The 18455-nt window shown below is 54.1% G+C and overlaps 6 protein-coding genes across 6 annotated transcripts; 3 read left to right on the plus strand and 3 right to left on the minus strand.

Moving 5' to 3' along the window:
- Positions 1–842: 842 nt before the first annotated feature.
- On the plus strand, positions 843–4827 carry IRE1 (bifunctional endoribonuclease/protein kinase ire1). The gene is made up of 2 exons (XM_062890849.1): positions 843–3577; positions 3632–4827. The coding sequence occupies exons 1-2, from the start codon at positions 1138–1140 to the stop codon at positions 4798–4800; spliced, it is 3609 nt and encodes a 1202-aa protein (XP_062741984.1). The 5' UTR covers positions 843–1137; the 3' UTR covers positions 4801–4827.
- A 364-nt stretch (positions 4828–5191) lies between these two features.
- QC762_504260 (uncharacterized protein) lies at positions 5192–8118 on the minus strand (the record flags this gene model as incomplete). The annotated part of the gene is made up of 2 exons (XM_062890850.1): positions 7228–8118; positions 5192–7171 (listed from the first exon to the last, which is right to left on the minus strand). Exons 1-2 carry the CDS (start codon positions 7633–7635, stop codon positions 5192–5194), a joined length of 2388 nt encoding a protein of 795 aa, XP_062741985.1. The 5' UTR covers positions 7636–8118.
- Positions 8119–8275: 157 nt separating this feature from the next.
- QC762_504270 (uncharacterized protein) lies at positions 8276–10616 on the minus strand. The gene is made up of 5 exons (XM_062890851.1): positions 10457–10616; positions 9950–10425; positions 9750–9886; positions 9231–9683; positions 8276–9173 (listed from the first exon to the last, which is right to left on the minus strand). Exons 2-5 carry the CDS (start codon positions 9960–9962, stop codon positions 8985–8987), a joined length of 792 nt encoding a protein of 263 aa, XP_062741986.1. The 5' UTR covers positions 9963–10425; positions 10457–10616; the 3' UTR covers positions 8276–8984.
- A 569-nt stretch (positions 10617–11185) lies between these two features.
- On the plus strand, positions 11186–12463 carry QC762_504280 (uncharacterized protein; the record flags this gene model as incomplete). The annotated part of the gene is made up of 1 exon (XM_062890852.1): positions 11186–12463. One exon carries the CDS (start codon positions 11186–11188, stop codon positions 12461–12463), a length of 1278 nt encoding a protein of 425 aa, XP_062741987.1.
- A 321-nt stretch (positions 12464–12784) lies between these two features.
- On the minus strand, positions 12785–16073 carry QC762_504290 (uncharacterized protein). Its single transcript, XM_062890853.1, has 3 exons — positions 14652–16073; positions 14231–14597; positions 12785–14169 (listed from the first exon to the last, which is right to left on the minus strand). The coding sequence occupies exons 1-3, from the start codon at positions 14922–14924 to the stop codon at positions 13241–13243; spliced, it is 1569 nt and encodes a 522-aa protein (XP_062741988.1). The 5' UTR covers positions 14925–16073; the 3' UTR covers positions 12785–13240.
- Positions 16074–16238: 165 nt separating this feature from the next.
- QC762_504300 (uncharacterized protein) lies at positions 16239–17926 on the plus strand (the record flags this gene model as incomplete). Its single annotated transcript, XM_062890854.1, has 4 exons — positions 16239–16821; positions 16886–16940; positions 16997–17810; positions 17877–17926. The coding sequence occupies exons 1-4, from the start codon at positions 16721–16723 to the stop codon at positions 17924–17926; spliced, it is 1020 nt and encodes a 339-aa protein (XP_062741989.1). The 5' UTR covers positions 16239–16720.
- Between the last annotated feature and the right edge of the window lie 529 nt (positions 17927–18455).

The following is an 18455-nucleotide window of genomic DNA, read 5'->3' on the forward strand; positions in this document are numbered from 1 at the left end:
CACGGTACGGATAGGCATCCCTTATTTGCGGAGTGCACTGTGACGCAAGGAACCGGGCTTTCCTGAACGTCTACTTTATCTTTTCTGCAGTGGACAATTTGTCCTGTGTCCTGTGCCTGTGTGGTGGTCGAGATGGTGTGCGTCCGACTTGGATGACTTTAGCCGTCGCCATTTTTTTTTTCTCTCTCGCTCTCTCCAGCCCAAGGGCGGCCAGACGATTGCACCAGATTGTGCTGTTGTTGTTGATGGAGGGGTACTTGTAACCAAGTGTCTTGGCGGGTTGTCCAATCATCGGCCGAGATTGACGCACAGCCTGTTTCAAAATTGTTAGAGGGGTACATTTGAGTTGCTCCATCGTCACTCTTCACTTACACGCACTGGAGCTCCCTCATCTGACTTTGCCGGAAGACTCCTGACTTGAGTGAATTGCTAGGCGTATATTTTACATCTGATGGTGTTTTTTGATCGAGATACGAGATCTGTTCAAATTCAAGCTTCCTACTGTTACCTGACATCCCAGAACTGGCTGCCTGGCTAGGTTGTTTTCACCAAAGGCGTTAACCTCCTCGCCCACGTGGGGGTGGTGAAGCCGTAAGTTTACGCATGACCAGCAAATTAGGTTTTGTGGCTCTAATATAGACTCGAACTACAGTTCAAAAGCTATCAAAATTCTCGATCAAATCACAGCGAGGTCATCAAGGTGCTCCTTTGTCAATATTTTTGCTCCACGATGATGAAAATGTCACTTGATAACTTCAGGGGAGGTCTGTCGCTAACCGGACCCCACTTCGTTCCCGTGCCCTAACATCCATGTCAACAGCTCTTGGCGAGGAAGGGCGAGCCGGAACAGGGCCATTCTTGCGTGTCCAATTGCTTCCATTTATTGCTTCCACAGCCCTCCACCCGCTCCTCACCTTGCTTACTCCTTGCCCTTGCTCCTCCTTGCTCCCCATCGTGCCATCATACTGAATAGGTGTTATACACAGCGACGCCGACGACCTTTACCAGCTTTGACCAAACAAGTCGACCTCCTCCGTTGTCGGTCGCCTGCAGTAGACCGAATCCACTCTCGACCTCGACCCTCGACGGCCGTGCAGCAACAACGACCCCCGAGTCAGTCGCGTTGACGTCCCCAACATGTTGCGACGGCCTCCTGGCCAGCGCAAATACACCTGGGCAACCCTCGCCGTAATCTTCCTGCCTCTGCTCCAGTTGGCCGATGCTCAGCAGCAGCACTCGGGCCACGATCAGCGTCAGCCAGACCGGTTACGATCTCCCCTCGAGGGCGACCACCAGCATGTCGCTCAAAACATAGCCTCGACCGCCCTGACGGCCGAGCCCCTCGTCGAAACGCCTGCCATCCACGCACGGCGCAAGAACACCGTCACCCGGGAGCCCGACGTGCTGTCACCATCCCGCGATACCGACACCAACAACATCTACAATGCTCACGATGTGCGCGCCCAAGCTTTTGCTCCGGACTCCTCCGACCTGTCCGTTCGAGCACCTCCTCCATCAAAAGACAGCCCCAACCGTGGGGCTGGACTCTCGCAGCATATTGCGCGGCGTCTGGAGGAGTGGGAAGTGGAAGACTTTGTTCTTCTGGCGACCGTCGATGGGGATCTCTACGCCAGCGACAGGAGAACCGGCGTGGAGCGCTGGCACTTCAAGGCCGGTAGTCCCATGATCGAGACCCGTCACTTTCGTACCAACCGCTCCGTTCTTGACGAAGACTTTGATCCCATTGATCACTACATATGGGTGGTGGAGCCCACCCGCGACGGGGAGCTCTATCTGTGGAGGCCAAACGAAGAAGGGACCGGCCTCGCCAAGATGCCCTGGACCATGAAAAAGGTGGTGGAAGATCTCTCCCCGCTCAGTGACCCGGACGAGGGCATCATGTACACCGGGGACAAGAAAACCACCATGGTCACTTTCAACGCCGCAACGGGCGCCATCATGGAAGAGGTCGGCTCTGGTGGCGTTTTTGTCAACCAGGTGGATAACGAGAGTTGCTACAAACCGAACGCCCTCACCGACGAGGACGAGGCATGCCACAGCGGTACCATCACCCTGGGACGTACCGAATACACCGTCGTGATTCACCGTGTAGGAAGCGGGCCCATTGCGTCTCTCAAGTACAGCGAATGGGGCCCCAATACTCGCGACAGGGATCTGATCCAGCAGAACCAGTTCAGCAGGGACCAAACGTACATCACCGGTGCTCCCGACGGGCGTTTCTTCGGAATCGCGTATTCCAGCAAGGCAGATCAGTTGTTCATGTCCACGCTCGACTCGCCCATCGCTCGCGTCTTTGATGTCTTGCAGCGCGGGGAATCCAAACCGGGCGAGAAGCCACGCCGTGTTGTTCTGCCCCATCCTCCACTGCCTGGGCAGCAAAACACCGGTTTCGACGATGAAAAGGTGTTACTCAACCAAACTGGGACCGGCAGTTGGTACGCCATGTCCAAAAGCCGTTATCCCTTGATTTCACAGGCCCCGGCGGCACAGATCGGCAAAGCAGAGTGGTGGAAAGCCGTTGACAGGCCCAACGAAGTCCAAATGTCCAAGGCTCTGGTTGGCGTCCATCAAGTCCCCGTCGCTCAGCCCGGCAGTCTCCCCTTCAAGGATGTCGCCAGCTTGCCTCTGTTGATCGACGCGCCCCCCAAGCATGAGGGCATCGAGTCTCCTCCCAACATGGACGTCCCTCAGTCATTGTCCCCGGCTGAACCGGCGTCCACTGACATTTTGCACGCGGCAAAGGAGCAAATCGACAAGTTTGGCAACACCACCGTGTCCGAGTTGTTCAGCCCTCAAAACATGTTCATCGTCTTGTTGTTTCTGGCGGTGTACTTTAAAGACTCGATTCGCAAGTGGTTTCTGAATGGCCAGACGTCCAAGACGCACCACCCCGAATTCGAAGTCAAGGTGCTACCGAGTCCTCAAATCGAAGAGCTGCCGACGACTCCGGAGGCTGCTGCCCCACAGGCGGTGCCAGTCGAGCCCAGTGCACCAAAGGAAGAGCTCGAGACACCTATTGTTGCTTCGGGCGGCGACGCCACACCCGTCCCCGTTGCTGTCCCCGCTCTCGTTGAGCCTGCGGCTTTGGATGCATCCACACCCACGTCCAACCCCGTTACTGACGGTGCCACTGTTGCTGCTGAAACTCCTAAGAAGAAGAAGGCGCACAGAGGCCGTCGTGGTGGTAAGAAACACCAAAAAGGAAACGGTAGCAAGGAGCAGGGTGATAATTCAGGATCTCGAGATGACGACCCTCCGCAGGAGTCCGTGGAGGAGGCTGTCAACAAGGCGAAGCAGCTTCGTCCCGCACCGACGTTGGAGCCTGATATTTTGACCGTCTCCGGCAACACTGACGAGGTTTCCGGCTCCATCATTCGAATGGGCGGGCTCGAGGTCAACGAAGCCGATCAGCTGGGCACAGGAAGCAACGGTACCGTTGTCTTTTCTGGCAAGTGGGATGGGCGTGCCGTTGCTGTGAAGCGTATGTTGGTACAGTTTCACGAGATTGCCAGCCAGGAAACGAAGCTGTTGCGCGAGAGTGATGACAACTACAACGGTACGTTTTACTCTTTGCCGCTGTTGTCCTTGCGCTAGTGGCTAACCCAAACAGTGATTCGATACTTTGCCCAGCAACAGCGTGCTTCGTTTCTGTACATTGCCCTCGAGCTGTGCGAGGCGTCATTGGCCGATGTCATTACCAAACCATACAACCACCTTGCCCTGGCGAGAGCTGGCGAGATGCACATGGAGAACGTCCTCTTGCAAATCGCCAATGGCATCAGCCATCTGCATTCGTTACGCATCGTCCATCGCGACCTCAAACCTCAAAACATCCTCGTCAACATGGGCAAAAACGGCCGACCGCGCATTCTGGTCTCTGATTTCGGTCTATGCAAGAAGCTGGAAGGCACCCAGTCCTCGTTTGGTGCCACCACCGCCCACGCTGCAGGAACCACAGGCTGGCGCGCTCCCGAGCTTCTGATCGACGACGACGCACCACCGCACGCGCACCCCATGGCTCTCGCCGAACCGGGCTCCAGCTTCCATTCCACGTCCAACGCCACCGGTCCGGAGGGCACCCCGTCGTCCACACGCCGCGTCACTCGTGCTATTGACATCTTTTCGCTGGGCCTGGTGTACTATTACATGCTGACCCGCGGCAAACACCCCTACGACTGCGGCGACCGCTTCATGCGCGAGGTCAACATCCGCAAGGGCACCAAAAGCCTCAAGGACCTCAGCGTTTTGGGCGATAGAACCGCCGAAGCAGAACATCTAATCGACTGGATGCTCAACCCGGACCCCAAGGAGCGCCCCACAGCCAAGCAAGTCATGGGCCACCCTTTCTTTTGGGACCCCAAGAAACGCCTCGACTTTTTGTGCGACGTCTCTGACCACTTCGAAAAAGAACCGCGTGATCCACCTTCTGCATCGCTTGTTACCCTGGAGGCGAGCAGCAAGGAGGTTATTGGGCTAGGGCAGAACTTTTTGAAGAAATTGCCGCAGCCGTTTGTGGATAGTTTGGGCAAGCAGAGGAAGTATACGGGGGATAAGATGCTTGATTTGTTGAGGGCGTTGAGGAATAAAAAGAATCATTATGAGGATATGCCCGAGAATGTCAAGAAGATGGTGGGGAGCTTGCCGGAGGGGTACATGCAGTTTTGGTCGAGCAGGTTTCCGATGTTGTTGCTCGAGTGCTGGCATGTGGTTTGGGAGATTGGGGCTTGGGAGGGGAATCGGTTCAGGGGATATTATGAGCCTGAGGTTGTGGTGCCTTAGGGGGTCTTGGTGACTGGGGTTGGGGGTTGGGGGAGGGGAGTGTGTGGTGCAGTGATTTTTTAAGTATGAGGTGGTTTTTGATGAATGTTTTTTGTAGCACAGTTTGAAGGTTTATGTAATATGTCTTTGGCTTCCAGGATCCGCCTCTCTATGTTGATGTTTAGAGTTGATCAAGTTTGTTGCTTATAAAGAAACATACTATATCAACGACCATGTATATGTATCCGAATATCAGAAGCAACTAGGTGGTGGTCACATAAAACAAGACAAAATGGCTGTTGTTTTTATCTTGCAGATGCAAAAACGCTACACACCCATACCGTAAACACCCCCATATGCAATGTCAACCTTATATCACCCTCTTCACAACTCCCCTCCCTACAACCTAATCTCAGCCCCAATGAGCCAAAACCTGCTTCTTCCCCTTCTTCCCCTTACCCCCCTGCCCTCCCTGCCCACCATCCTGCTGCTGTTGCACCTCCTCACCTGCCCCTCCCGCGTTTCTACTTCCACTTGCCGCACCACCACCACCACCACCACCACCCCCCCAGCTAAACCCAGTATCCCTACTCACCCCAAAATCCCTCCTCACCACCCCCCTCCCATACCCAAAAATAGTCGTCTTTGGTTTCGGAGCAGCAGGCAAAGCAGGAAAAGCATCACTACTGTTCGTCTGCGGCGGCGGCCCCCTCTTCACCGCTCCCGTCCCAACGTGACTAGCAGTCGTGGTCTTCGGTGCCGGAGGTGCGCTGCTCCCCCCAGCAGTCCAACTTGGCTGTGCCGGCGCAGGTCTCGACGTAGAAGGAAGAGCAGGAAACGCAGCTGCCGAAGAAGCAGCAACACCCCTACCCCCCCCACCGCTCGACGCCGAAGCAAAAGACATCACCGACGCGTTACCCACACTCCCTCTCCTAGTGCTATTCTTCAGTTTCAACACCCGGTTCGAGTTAGCAGCAGCGCCATTGTTGTGAAGCGTGACTCTCGTCGGCGCCGCAGCCGTCGCCCACCCCGTCGTCGAGGTAGTAGCGCCGTGCATGCCCCCCAATCCCGGAAGGGAAGGATACTCCTCCTCCCTGTCCTGCGTTCTCGCCCTCCTGTTCTGCCACGCCGCGCGGAGAGCCTCTCCCTTCTTCTTGTCTTCAAACAACTCTGCTACTTCCCTCACTAGGGTCCCCAACGCCGTGTCGGAGGAGGTGTCGGCAAACAACGAAGCAAAGGCGTCGATGAGCTGGGTTGGGTTCATGCTTCCGCGGTTGTAGTTGGAGATGTATTGTCTAAAAGTGGCAATCTTGTTCTCGTTGTTGCCAAGGAGATTAGACGCGCGCTCGACAACAGCGTTGTGGCGGGCCAAGCTGGCACGTTGTTCCTGGGTGAGAGATGACCAGTCGGTTATGGAGAGGTTTTCCATGGCGTCGATGGGTGCGGTGGTGGCAGCGGCAGCCGCACGAGCGGCTGCGATGGCTGGAGGTGGTGGTCGAGACGGGCCGGGAGCAGGGCCAGGTGGCGGTGCCCGGTTAGCAGCGCCAGATTGTATCGCCATCTGACGCTGAAAGGCAATCTCATCTCTTCGCAGAGGCTGGGCGGAGCTGGCAGGTATCGGCTCGTTGGCAGGGTCGGGCGCACGCCGACGCTCTTGATTTCTTCCGCCCCTGGGAGCCCCTCTCTCCTGCTCATATCTCTGGCGCAAGTCAAAGTTGGACATGTCTACCCTCCTCGCATCTCTACCGCTTCCTACAGACCCACCATGCTCAGAAAGCTGATGGGCCTTGAGATCCATTTCAGACTCGAACACAACAAACTTCTTCTCCAGACATTCCCGATCGTTGCAAAGAAAGTGATCCTTCTTGAAATGCTGCTCAAGTGCGTCGTAGTCGAGGAAATAATGCGGCTGCCTTGAATCTCTCCTATCACACAAGAAACACCGCTCGTGCTTGTTGCGGCAATGCTCATACAACTTGTCGCTATCGTAGAACCTAGCTCCGCAGAAGCCGCACAGCGGATGTCCCCTGAAGCCGGTCTGGTCGGCCGTGCCGGGCTTGTCGTCGCCATGGCGCATATGCTCGGTGAGCTGCTTGTCCGCAAACAGTTCGTGCTCATGTGTAAAGACCTTCTTGTTCCGTGTGCACAAGTCGCACATCTTCATGTGGTGCACATTGCGGACGTGTTGATGCAGGTCCTGCCAGCCCAGACCAGCAAAGTCACACTCGGAATCCGGGCAATTGAACCTCAGCAAAAGAATAGTATCTCCCACAATCTCCTCCCCGGCGTATTTGATACCAATGTTGTCATCTGTGCTGGTGATGTCCTTGGCCGTGTAGTCCTCGAAGCGCTTGGTTCCGTCGTCGGTGAAGATAACATATGGCGATGATGTCTGCGCAGGTAGGTTAGCTCATATTCTCCCAAATCATCCACGCTAGCGCTTCTCACCCTGCAATGGGGACAATCCTTGCTCTTGTAGAGCGCTCTCAACCGCAAAGAACAGATGTGACATGTGGTGTGGTTGCAGGGAGCAACAGAGAAATGGGTGATGGGGTTGGCGCAAATGAAGCACGTTTCGGCATTGTCGTCGGCCTGGCCGTCTAGAACTTCGGTCCTTTTGAAGTTGGGTGCCTTCTTTGGTTCCTGCGAAGCTGGATCTGTGGTGGCCGTGTTTCCAGAACGGTGGTGTCCGGCGCCTCCTCCTCGTCCTCCTCCACTACCACGCCCTCTACCGCGAGAGTGGTCTCCCCTCCCACGGCCCCTACCGCCACGACCTCTGCCTCTGCCTCTGTTGCCGTCGCCTCTAGGTCCGCTGGGTGCCTGGTTATCGCCAGTAGGAGCAGCTCCGTCAGCCATATCGGTCTGGTAGGTGTCTATAAGGATTGGATCGAGGGTGGTTCTAATCGGTGTCCGGAGCTTGACTCGCTGCGACAGATATCTGGAAATCAGGGGGTCTTCCAGGCCGGATGTCTATCGGAGCTGGTGCTGTTCTGCTTTAGATATGGAGCGGAGAGGTACAAAGTAGGTGCAGGAGAAGAGCAGGAAGGCAATCGCAATCACGACGAGATGGTATGCAGGTCGAGTTCGGGAATCAAAACAGAGAGACAATGGGGGGGCGAGTACTTTGAAGGCCGGCGGCGAGGAGAGCTTCATGCATTTCAAAGCTTCCCGCAGATTCCACGTTTGCTCAACTTTTTGGGATTTCATTGGCGTCATTGGAGGGGTGCCCCGCCAAACGGGTCTCAAACGGATCTAACCGGCGTTTGGCCGGCCTTCTGATTGGCCCCAACCACCGTCGGCGAATGTGTCACTCGCCTGGGCTCTGCCCCTGAAAGCTTCACCCAACCACAGCCTTGGTAGTGTAATCTGGGGGAAGACTGGAGTTCAGCCTTGCAGAGTCACTCCCACTCCTGCAGCCTGCAGGTATTAATCATATCTATTCAGATGAACCAAGAGGAGGGAGTCCCAGGGCATGGCGCAGCAACATCGTTGGTGGTGTGGTGTGGCACTTGTACAGCCGCCATATCACAGAAATGCACCCTGCCGATAATGAACATCATATCCTCTGTTTGTTCAAGCCAACCGCTTCCAACATTAGCACTATGGTAATTCATGTAAACAAGATGGCCAATGTTCAGAGCACCTCCCTGCTCCTTGCTGGCCATTGACCCTACTAATGGCGGCAATAAACCCCCTACACAGTTCAACGGTTGTTCCACTCAGACACACCCGGCCCGGACGTTTTTACCACGTCCAAAAGTACCCATGTGATCCCCAAGCTTGTCCCGCTGAACTGTCGCTATTTTCCGCTTCAACAAATCATACAAATCAGGTTCGAAGGGGTGTAAACAAAGACCATGGAATGTGAGCCAAGCGCCAGATCCATACGACGCCGGAAAAAGTATTTGTGCTCCAATCCCGTTAACCATCCTATGCCTGGTGTATCCCATTCAACCTTCAGAATCCAGTGAGCCAACCCTCTGACGAGTAAAGCACAGGCCAAGATCGAAGTCGTCCGGGGTAAAAAAAAAAACAAGACTGAAATATGCCGTAAAGTAAACACGAGACGCCCAACCGTATCCATGCCAGCCATAAACGAGGCATAAATCCTAAGCCAAGAGAAATAAGATCAATCTCAGGACGATATGCTATGCGCGCCCCGCCTGCCGCACAAGGAAAAGAAAAAATCCAAAACATGTCCGCCTCTAGGCCTCCTCGATGGGGTAGAGCTGGCTGCCCAAGAGCTTGTTCATGGAGAACATGTTGATCTTTTCCTGCCTGAAGACAGCCCTCAGCTTTTCGTCACAGTTAATGTTGCGTTTGTCGTTGGGGTCCTGGAGCTCGTTGGCTTTGATATGGTCCCAGAGCTTCTTGACCACCTGTGGGCGCGACAACTGTTTTATTCGTTAATGTGGGGGACGTGCGAGGGGTAGCGGAAGCAAGGAACGTACCTGTGGCTCGCCACACACATCCGCAAGAGCCTCGCTGAGATTGAATGGTTTTTGAAAGCCTCCTCCGGCTTTTCTCTTTGGCTTTTCCTCGCCGTCCTCGACCTCGCTGTCATCATCGGACCTCACGCGTTTGGCGCTTTTTTTCTTGGCAGCCTTGGCCTTGGGCTTTGCTTTTGGTTTCGTGGTGCCAGCTCCGCGCGTGACACGGGCTCTTGAAAGTGCGTTCTCTTGAGCCTGAAGTTCGGCGGCGAGGCGACGGTCGGCATCCTCACTGGAGCTCTCGCGCTTCACCTTTTTCTTGGCTGGCTGCAGCGAGACTTGGATCTCTCCATCCTCGCCTCCATCCTCGCCTCCATCCTCTGGAGAATAACCATTCGTTTCGGGAGGCGTTGCATCGGCATTGTTGGCGGATACGGCGTCGAAACGCGCTTCTATGAGCTTCTTGATTGCTTCCTAGTGGAGGGGCACAAAGTTAGAAACCAGTGCCAACTTTTGCGCCGGGACCAGGAGTAAACGCACTTTCTGATCGCTCAGATCCTTCTCAATCGCAGCCTCTAGTCCTTGGCGAATCTTTTTCCTGGTAACTGTCTGGAGGTCGGCGGCGGCGAGGATGCCGTCAATGATTCGGCTGTACTCTGTGGTCTCCTCATCCGTCACTGGAAGCAAACGGGTCAGCAAAGAGAGCGGCATGGGGTGGAAAAGCTCCTGAATATTCGTACATGGTGCTGACATTGTGTCGGTGTCGCAAGGCGCATCAATTGATGCTTTGGAGGTTGGGAATGGAAGAATGGAAGAAGATCAGGTGCCGCGTGACGTGGTTTTGCGGAAAGGCCAGCGGCAGGCAGAGGAACGAGACGAAAAAGGCAGCGCTGAGATCTTGAGCTTGGATCAAAGGCAAAACTGAACTCTGCGATTGAGAGAGGCGCTGTGCTGTGGAGCGCGCGCTGTGTGTCGTCGTCGCGATGGGCCAGTGACAAGGCCAAAGAGGGAAGGATTGTGTGTGTGGGTGGAGAAGATGTCTTTCGAGGCTGCTTGGTGGACCCTCTGGGGAAAATGAAGGCACTGGGATGATGGGCGTCGGGGCGTCGGGACAAGTATACCTACTAGACAAAGGAAAGAGGAAGAAAAAGGAACAGGGTAGCAAGAGCAAAAAGCAGACACAAGACAGAGCGAGAGAGAGAGAGGGGAGAGAGAGAGAGAGGGGAGAGAGAGAGAGAGAGAGAGAGCGAGAGAGAGAGCAGCGAAAGACGACGTTTTCGCAAAAGTTAATGAGGTATCAAACTTGATGGTGGCTCAGGGCGTTCAAGGCTCATGTGGTTGAAAACGTTCGCATGAGGCGCGTGGCTGGAAAGAAAAGGTGGGGAGCTCGGCCTTGCTGGCGTCGATCCCTGTCCGGCCTGGCCCGTCAGAGCCAATCAATTCCCCGAATTGCAACGGCAGTCAGAATCGCACCGCTTTGGTTGCAGCCGCACGTGACCTGCCCGGGCTCCGCCAACGACGACGTCGAAGCTGTTGGCCTAACGGTCAACCAGACCAGGTCTTGATTTTACAGGTAGTCTAAGATGCATCATATACTGATATCATAGTCTGGACCGTCACCTCTGGGGGGATGTATGGCAAAGGTACAGGGCTGCCCTCTAGGCTTTAACAACCACAGTATGATAACAAAAGGGCAGAAATCTGGTCATATCAAAGTCTTCTCTGGCTTTTGCTCACATCCCGGCTGACGTGCTTCTGCAAATCAATACCCGGCGCCGACAGACTCCAACTCGAGGCACTGAGTGGTGATCCAACCCAATCTCATGCGGGGTAATAGCATGCAGTTGCAATGTCCAGCACCATCTCTCGGTACTTGTTAATTAGCCCATCCATCACCAAGGTATAATGTCAGCAATCACTGCTCTTAAAACCACCATCCTTCCCTCATCTCCACTTGAAAATGGACCATCCCCAACATGACACCCCCCTCCTCCCCCCCGCTCTCCATCATCATCATCGGCGCCGGTTTCGCCGGCCTCACCGCCGCAATCGAATGCCACCGCAAAGGCCTCACCAACCTCGTCCTCTTCGAAAAATCCCCCTCCCTCTCCCCCCTCGGCGACATAATCTCCTTTGGCCAAAACTCCTCCCGCATCTTCACCAACTGGGGCAACCTCCCCGACCTCCTCTCCCCCATCATCCACAAAGCCGACCAAGTCCACTTCCACGACTCCTCCGGCCGTTTTGTGACAACCCAATCCTTCAAAGAAGAACACCTCGCCTGGGGTGAGAGAATAAACGGCCACAGAGGGGAAATCCACTCTTTAGTCTACTCCCACGCCCTCTCCCTCGGGATCCCCATCCGGTTGGGGGTGACAGTGACAAAATACTTTGAAACCCCGTCCCACGCAGGGGTTGTCACCTCCTCAGGGGAAGCTCACACCGCAGACCTCGTCATCGCAGCCGAAGGCGTCCGTTCCAAAGCCAGAACCCTCATCCTTGGGGAAGAAGACCACGCCCTCCCCTCAGGCTACGCCGTCTTCCGGTCTTGGTTCCCCACCCCCCCTTCTTTTTTTTCTTCCCCCTTAACATCCCACCTCGTCTCAAGAGGCGACACCCACAACGCCTGGATCGGCACCGACGTCCATTTTTTAGCGGCGAGCATCAAGAACGGCAAAGAAATCTCCTGGGTGTGCACCCACGTCGACACATCCGACATATCCGAATCATGGCAATTCCCCGGTTCGAAACCAGCCGCTCTTTCACTCCTCCAAAACTGGGATCCGGTCGTGAAGGAACTGGTCAAGGCTACTCCCGAGGAGAGACTGTTTGATTATAAGCTTGTCTTTCGCGATCCCTTGCCTACGTTTGTCTCACCGGAGGGGAGGACGATACTTGTCGGGGACGCGGCGCACCCTTTTTTGCCGACGTCAATTCAGGGGGCGAGTCAGGCTATGGAGGATGGGGTGGTGCTGGCGGTTTGTCTTGATAGGATCAAGGGGGATGGGACAAAGGTGAAGGAGGCGGTGAGGGTGTGGGAGGGTTTGAGGTATGAGCGGGTGCATCGGGTGCAAAAGACTGGGGTTACGACGAGGGAGCAGTGGCATAAGGCGGATTGGGATGTCATTTGGAAGGAGCCGGAGGTGTTGCATTTGAAGCGGGAGGGGTGGATACTGGATTTTGATTCGGAGAGGGATGCTGAGGAGAGGTATGAGAGGGTGAGGGAGGGGTTGGTAAAGGAGGGGAGGTTGTGAGATAGAGTTTGGTTAGAATGTTAAATCTACCTGAGTTGGAGAAGTCAATGGGGAGTTGGAGAAGTCGGTGACAGTAATGATGCAAAGACAGTCGCGGTCCACAGGGGCAGAACCATGGTTTATATACCAGGTCAAAAACACATCATTCAACCAGCCCCAGTACCCTCCACAACACCCTCGTGGTCAAGTGGTCAGGGTATTGGGGCTGTCCCCCGCCGGGGCTCACCGTAGCCCCGTAGCCCCGAGACGCCCACCGTTCGATTCATGGTTAAAACCTCTGGGTTTTCGTAACCGGCCAACGCCGGTGAGCGTTTTGCCCTTTTTTCTTCTCACAGTCTATTATTGACTACCTCGGCAATCGACCTCACCAAGTTCATTATCTGATAATTGAGTTTTATTTTCATCATCATGTTCATAACCAGTGGACTGGTCTCAAAGCTTTGGGTTCACAGGAACCTCGTACTATCTGATACAAGAACAGCTGCCAGTTCAATGCCAGGGCAGTCCGCGCAAAAGTCGCAGGCAACAAGAAAAAAACATCATTGATTAAATGACATAATATTTTGAACAGGCGACCCCATCCCAAACCTCAACGCTACACATAATCAACGTTCGCAACATGAATAAACCGGGTATCCCAAGGTCATGACCGTCAGCACCCAAAACGAAAACGAAAGAACGACCAAGACGAATGCAAGATGCTCCAAACCTTCCCTTACCAACCGTTCCCAACCCGAAACCAAAACGAAGACCCCGAAACTCATGCCCCATGCGAACCTACACAATTCTCCCCGCTGCCCCCATCCACTGCCTATCACTCGGCACAGAGTCCATCCTTTGATGATAATGATGCAACGTCTGCCCTTGCACCTCTGCCGTAGTCATCTGCACTGCCGCTGGCATAGGCAGATCCGGCAGATCATCCGGCATCGGCCTATTTGGCAACGGCACACTCGGCATCCCTATCCTGTCATTCACTTCATACTCCACGCTGACCTCTTCCGTCTGGATGATCTTCCCAGGCGGCGGCTCAAATTCATCCCCTGCCTCGACACTCCCAAAAGAATTCGTGCTCTGGTTCCTCGATCGTATCCTACTCCTGCTCCTCGACATGGAGCCCCGTATCGACGACCCCCTACTCCCACTGGGGTACCCATTCAGGTTAAACATTCCAGTACTGAACCTACTAAACCTCGACAGTCGTGACAACCTGATGACGGACCCTGACCTGCTCCCCGGCCGCCCAGAAGAACCTCCGACATTGGTTTCTTTGTTACTGCTGACTCGACTCGCCCGGCTCCAACTGGATTCATTGCGACAATGTCCCTGGGAGCTGATGACCGTCGAGCTGCGACCTGTGCCCTGCGCGTTGGAAGAACCGGTGTAAATATCGTGATAAAACTCTGCCGGGCCGGGCGGGGGCCCGTTGTGCTTGAGCAGAGCGCGGAGTATAGGAATCGAAGCGGCAACGATGGTGATTGCGCCCTCGGCTGCGGCCAGAATGGCGAGCTGGGTCGTGGATTCGGTAAACGACGCGTCGGAGATGGAGGGAAGCTGTGTTATCTTGATGATGGAGGTGACGCCGGCAAAAACACCCATGCTCATGGCGACGAGGACGCCAAACTTCTCCTTCTTGTTCATGGTGAGCTTCCAGATGATCCTCCAGGGGAGCAAGGCGAGAACAATATCCATTGCGCCAGAGTAGACTGAAAGCATGTCAGCCAAACGTAAGTCCCTTCTTTTGGTGCAATCGGAGACTCGACTTACTGGCTGTAAAGATGTTATACCTAACCTGGTAATGCTTGGACCAGCAACTTCCCTCCAGATTTGGCTGCCAGATCTTTGCAATTGGCGTGCACTGCCCCCACGTGAGCGCAATCGCCACCCCGAGCGAGAGGTTAACCGTCACGATGATGAACCAGACCAGCCACTTCATCCATCCGTTTGATATGCGCAAGATGGTGATGGCAAACGAGGTCTTGCTCCAACAAGCGGCCAAGATGGAGAAGGTGCCGGCCAAGTTGCAGTATAACAGATAGATGTTGAGGTTCTTGAAGTTGAAGAGCGCGAGTGACCGACCAAAACCGTAGGTGACAGAGACGGAGACGAAGGCACAAGACAAGGCAAGTGCTACCTGTGGCATTGTCAGATAGCTGCTGGGTAGGGGATAGGAAAGGACACCACTCACCCACGAAGCAATAAGAACATGATCATCCCACCACAACCCTCGATGCCTCAAAGACTTGGAGTACACCCTCAGTGCCAGAAAGGCCGCCGACAAGGCAGTCAAAAACCAAATGGTAAAGTTGATCTGGTGCCCATAATCCACCGTCTGCTTGACCTTGAACCCTGGCGTTTCCGCGTCACCCCGTGCTACGTTGGTCGAGCCATGCGTTGTCGTGGGCTCATGGGAATATGACGTTAACTCGGTCGTCGTTATGGTGGCGGTAAAGTGCGACATCAGAGTCGCAGCACGCCAGCTTCGCAGAAGATGGCGCTGGCAACGGCGAGGACAGCAACAACAACAAACTACCCGACGACGGCGGTTCCGCTCAACGGCTGCCTCATCTGCCAGTGGGTGGGGTGCAAGGGGGGAACGATCAACAAGAGAAATCCAGTCCGGGGAGAAAAATCTGGGGCAAGGCGGGATGGCTGCCCGAGATATTGGGTGAGCCGTTCATATCATGGATTCCCCGGACTCTCCCACAACCCGAGGACGGCGAACAAAAAACGAGACGATTGATGGCGATCCCACAGCAGCCGGACGATCGACACATGGTATGTAGCATACCATCACCCCCGGCCCCCCAAAAAGTCCCCTTCTGTAGCTACCTTGACCCGATTCCTGCGTGATTTACGTAGCTGTTTGCAGGGTTGAGGACAAATGGAAGCAGAGATTGCAAATGACAAGGACAGGTGTCCCACCAAGCACGACACCAACTCCACAGGTGCGTATTCGCGGGCCGCCAATGCTGTGCGCGATGTTCCCCAGAAAGAAAGGGTGTGGTGGAGCACAGGGCATGGCGTGTAAGTGTCGGAGCTTGGACTCTTGTCTCACATTGCCCGTTTATTACCCCTGGATCTTTGGGGAGGCTCTGTTCTCGGACATCGTTGGAGGCGGATGACAGCGGGAACGTTGATGCAACGACAACGGCGGCGATCCAACGAGTGACAATTCAACGTTTCGTCTTGGGATGAATCACACGCTGTAGGGCAACTGTGGTCGGTGATGAGCATCTGTGCTTTTTCTGTAAGCGTGGTGTCCAAATGGCTTGGCGTTCTGCGAGGTGTTCACGCACAGGCCATTAATTAGTGAGGTCTTGGATGCAGCACGACCAATTGGGATTTTGCTGCGACGAATTCTCGACAGCCTGTGCATCGTGTGCATACCGAACACGATGTTTAATGAAGGATTGCAATCTTGCGCATAAGGGGGATTTTTTTGGACTGTGTAGTGGAGGTTGGTTATCGTATCTCAGGTGGGCAGCTGCCAACCGGCTGTTGACTTGACTGTATTAGTCGAGTTGATCTCTCGAGGTCGTCAACGTCGTGATATCTCGTGGCCTGTGTGATGTTGCTTGGAAAATAGACCACGGAAAATGAAAACGACAGTGTAGAAATATTCAAGAGCAGATGTGTGTGCGGAAAGTTCCGCTCCATACAGCCGACCCAATCATGGACTGCTGCCTACCTGAAAGCTTGAAGTTGGAAGGAGTTCTCAACCTCTCAGGCAGGCACGCTCGTACAAACGCATAAACCACATTTATTTTCAACTAATAAGCTTTGGACGTTTTGTTCAGGTTTGTCTTGTCTTTTCATGATCTCCAAGCTTACGAAATAGACCACAATTGGCGAACCAAGCTCACCCAAGTTTCGGCACAGATCCGGGATCCGGACAGGCAACTATATGCAAGCAATTATCAGCCCCATTTGCTATGAATCTATTTTTTCCTAGACTCATTTGCCGGTACTCCCCAGTGCCGAGAAGCAATGCGGCAGCAGCCATGCCGACCAACTTATCCATCAATCAGATGACTGGCCTTGGAGTACCGGCTCCAAGTTAGACGACCTCTCTATATTGACCTCCAAAATAGACAAGATCAGCCAAAAATTTCAAATGAATCCAGCACACCTCCAGCGGTGATATCACCAAACTTTGCCCCCTTGGCCATGACATTTAGCCATGCCTTCCGACTCTTTCATTCTTGTCGTTGTTGATATCGACAACCACAGAGACTGAGTCGCGACACCTCCAACATGCACATACGTTTCCTTGCAGCCGTGGCGCTGACAGCGTCGACGGCAAGCGCCCTGCTACGCTTCTCATGCTCGCAGCTCGTGGTTGAGCGACTTGACCCGTGAGCCCCTCGTTTCGTTGAATACCTAAGGATCCCAGACTGACCACGAATCTGTGTCCCTTAGCTTGGTCAATCCTGGAATGGCTCCATCTCCACATCTTCACCAAATCGTCGGAGGCGTATGTTGGTCCTGATACCCCCCCTCGAATAAAAGCAAAGACTGACTAGTTGGTAGAATGCATTCAACGTCACGATGGATCCAGCAACACCACCTCCCTCTCAGGCGACATGCACCACTTGCACCTTCGCCGACGACTTTTCCAATTACTGGACAGCCATCCTCTACTTCCGTGCTCGGAATGGGTCGTTTATTCGGGTGCCGCAAAAGCCAAATATGGGGTTTGAAGCTGCCAATGGTGGCATGACGGTCTATTACACGCCCTTCTTCACTGGCCGTGGGGGGCCGGGCACCGTCACAGCTTTCAGACCTGGTTTCCGAATGCTGATCGGCAAACAAGAATACCGCACCCGCGAAGAAGCCTCGAGATTCCGACAACTTACATACACATGTCTGCAAAACATTCTGACCCGCACTGGAGAGACGCTCGATATGCCCAAGCGGCCTTGCCCGGCAGGAATCATGTCAAATGTCCGATTTCCAACTTGCTGGGATGGCAAGAATCTCGACACGCCCGACCACATGGCACATGTTGCCTACCCTGCATCTGGTACCTTCGAGAACAATGGCCCATGCCCGGCATCTCACCCCGTCAAGATTCCACAGCTCTTCTTTGAAGTTATTTGGGACACATCCAAGTTCAATGCAAAGGACCTATGGCCCGAAGATGGCAGCCAGCCATTTGTCTGGAGCCAGGGCGACGAGACTGGGTTCGGAAATCACGGTGATTATGTTTTTGGCTGGAAAGACAACGCTTTGCAAATTGCCATGGACTCCAATTGCGATAGGTGCCCACAGCTCAAGTCTCAGAGCTTAGCCACGGGAAACAAATGCATAGGCCCTCTCCATGTGCGCGAGAAGATTGATGGCTGTAAGCTTCTACCTCTCTTCCAGTCCCAGAATGACGCCTCACAGGCAATGCTGACCATGTCTGTAGGGTTGGATGCTATTCCTGGGCTGACGCCTGACCTCAAGTATCGGAACTAAGTGTAAAAAGACCATAACAAAGATGTTGCGGCCTGGTACTGAGTACAGAAGCACGGGGCTTCCTTTGTTTGGACAATCTCACAATGGCTTAGTGGGGGGCTCTTTGACTCCAGCTCAAGGACATTCTGGGTGGTGCTCCAGTTGGATTGTTTCAGCTCGCCACCATTGCAGATGAACATGGTTCTTTCGGACTGGAATTGTTCGGTACACTCCTCATCCGGTGAATATTTGTATTAAAACGAAGCAAATCACGATATCAGTTGGTTTTCAGACCACAAGCCTCTTTACCACTCTTTTTCACTCTGGAAGTGACCCCCTTTACAACAATGGCTTCTACCTCAAAGCCCACCAATGCGGCCGTGCCTGTCTGGATAAGGCTGTACAACATCATTCTGCTTATTAACCGCGATGACACATCCGACAAGCCTGTTGAATGCTTTCTGTTACACACTGTAGCAGATATCAACTATGAACAGCTCGAGAACCGGACAAGAACCCTTACCCAAGTCTTTTGCACGCCTCAAGAATT

The sequence above is a fragment of the Podospora pseudocomata genome, chromosome 5, assembly GCF_035222375.1.
Source record: "Podospora pseudocomata strain CBS 415.72m chromosome 5, whole genome shotgun sequence".
Taxonomy (NCBI): domain Eukaryota; kingdom Fungi; phylum Ascomycota; class Sordariomycetes; order Sordariales; family Podosporaceae; genus Podospora; species Podospora pseudocomata.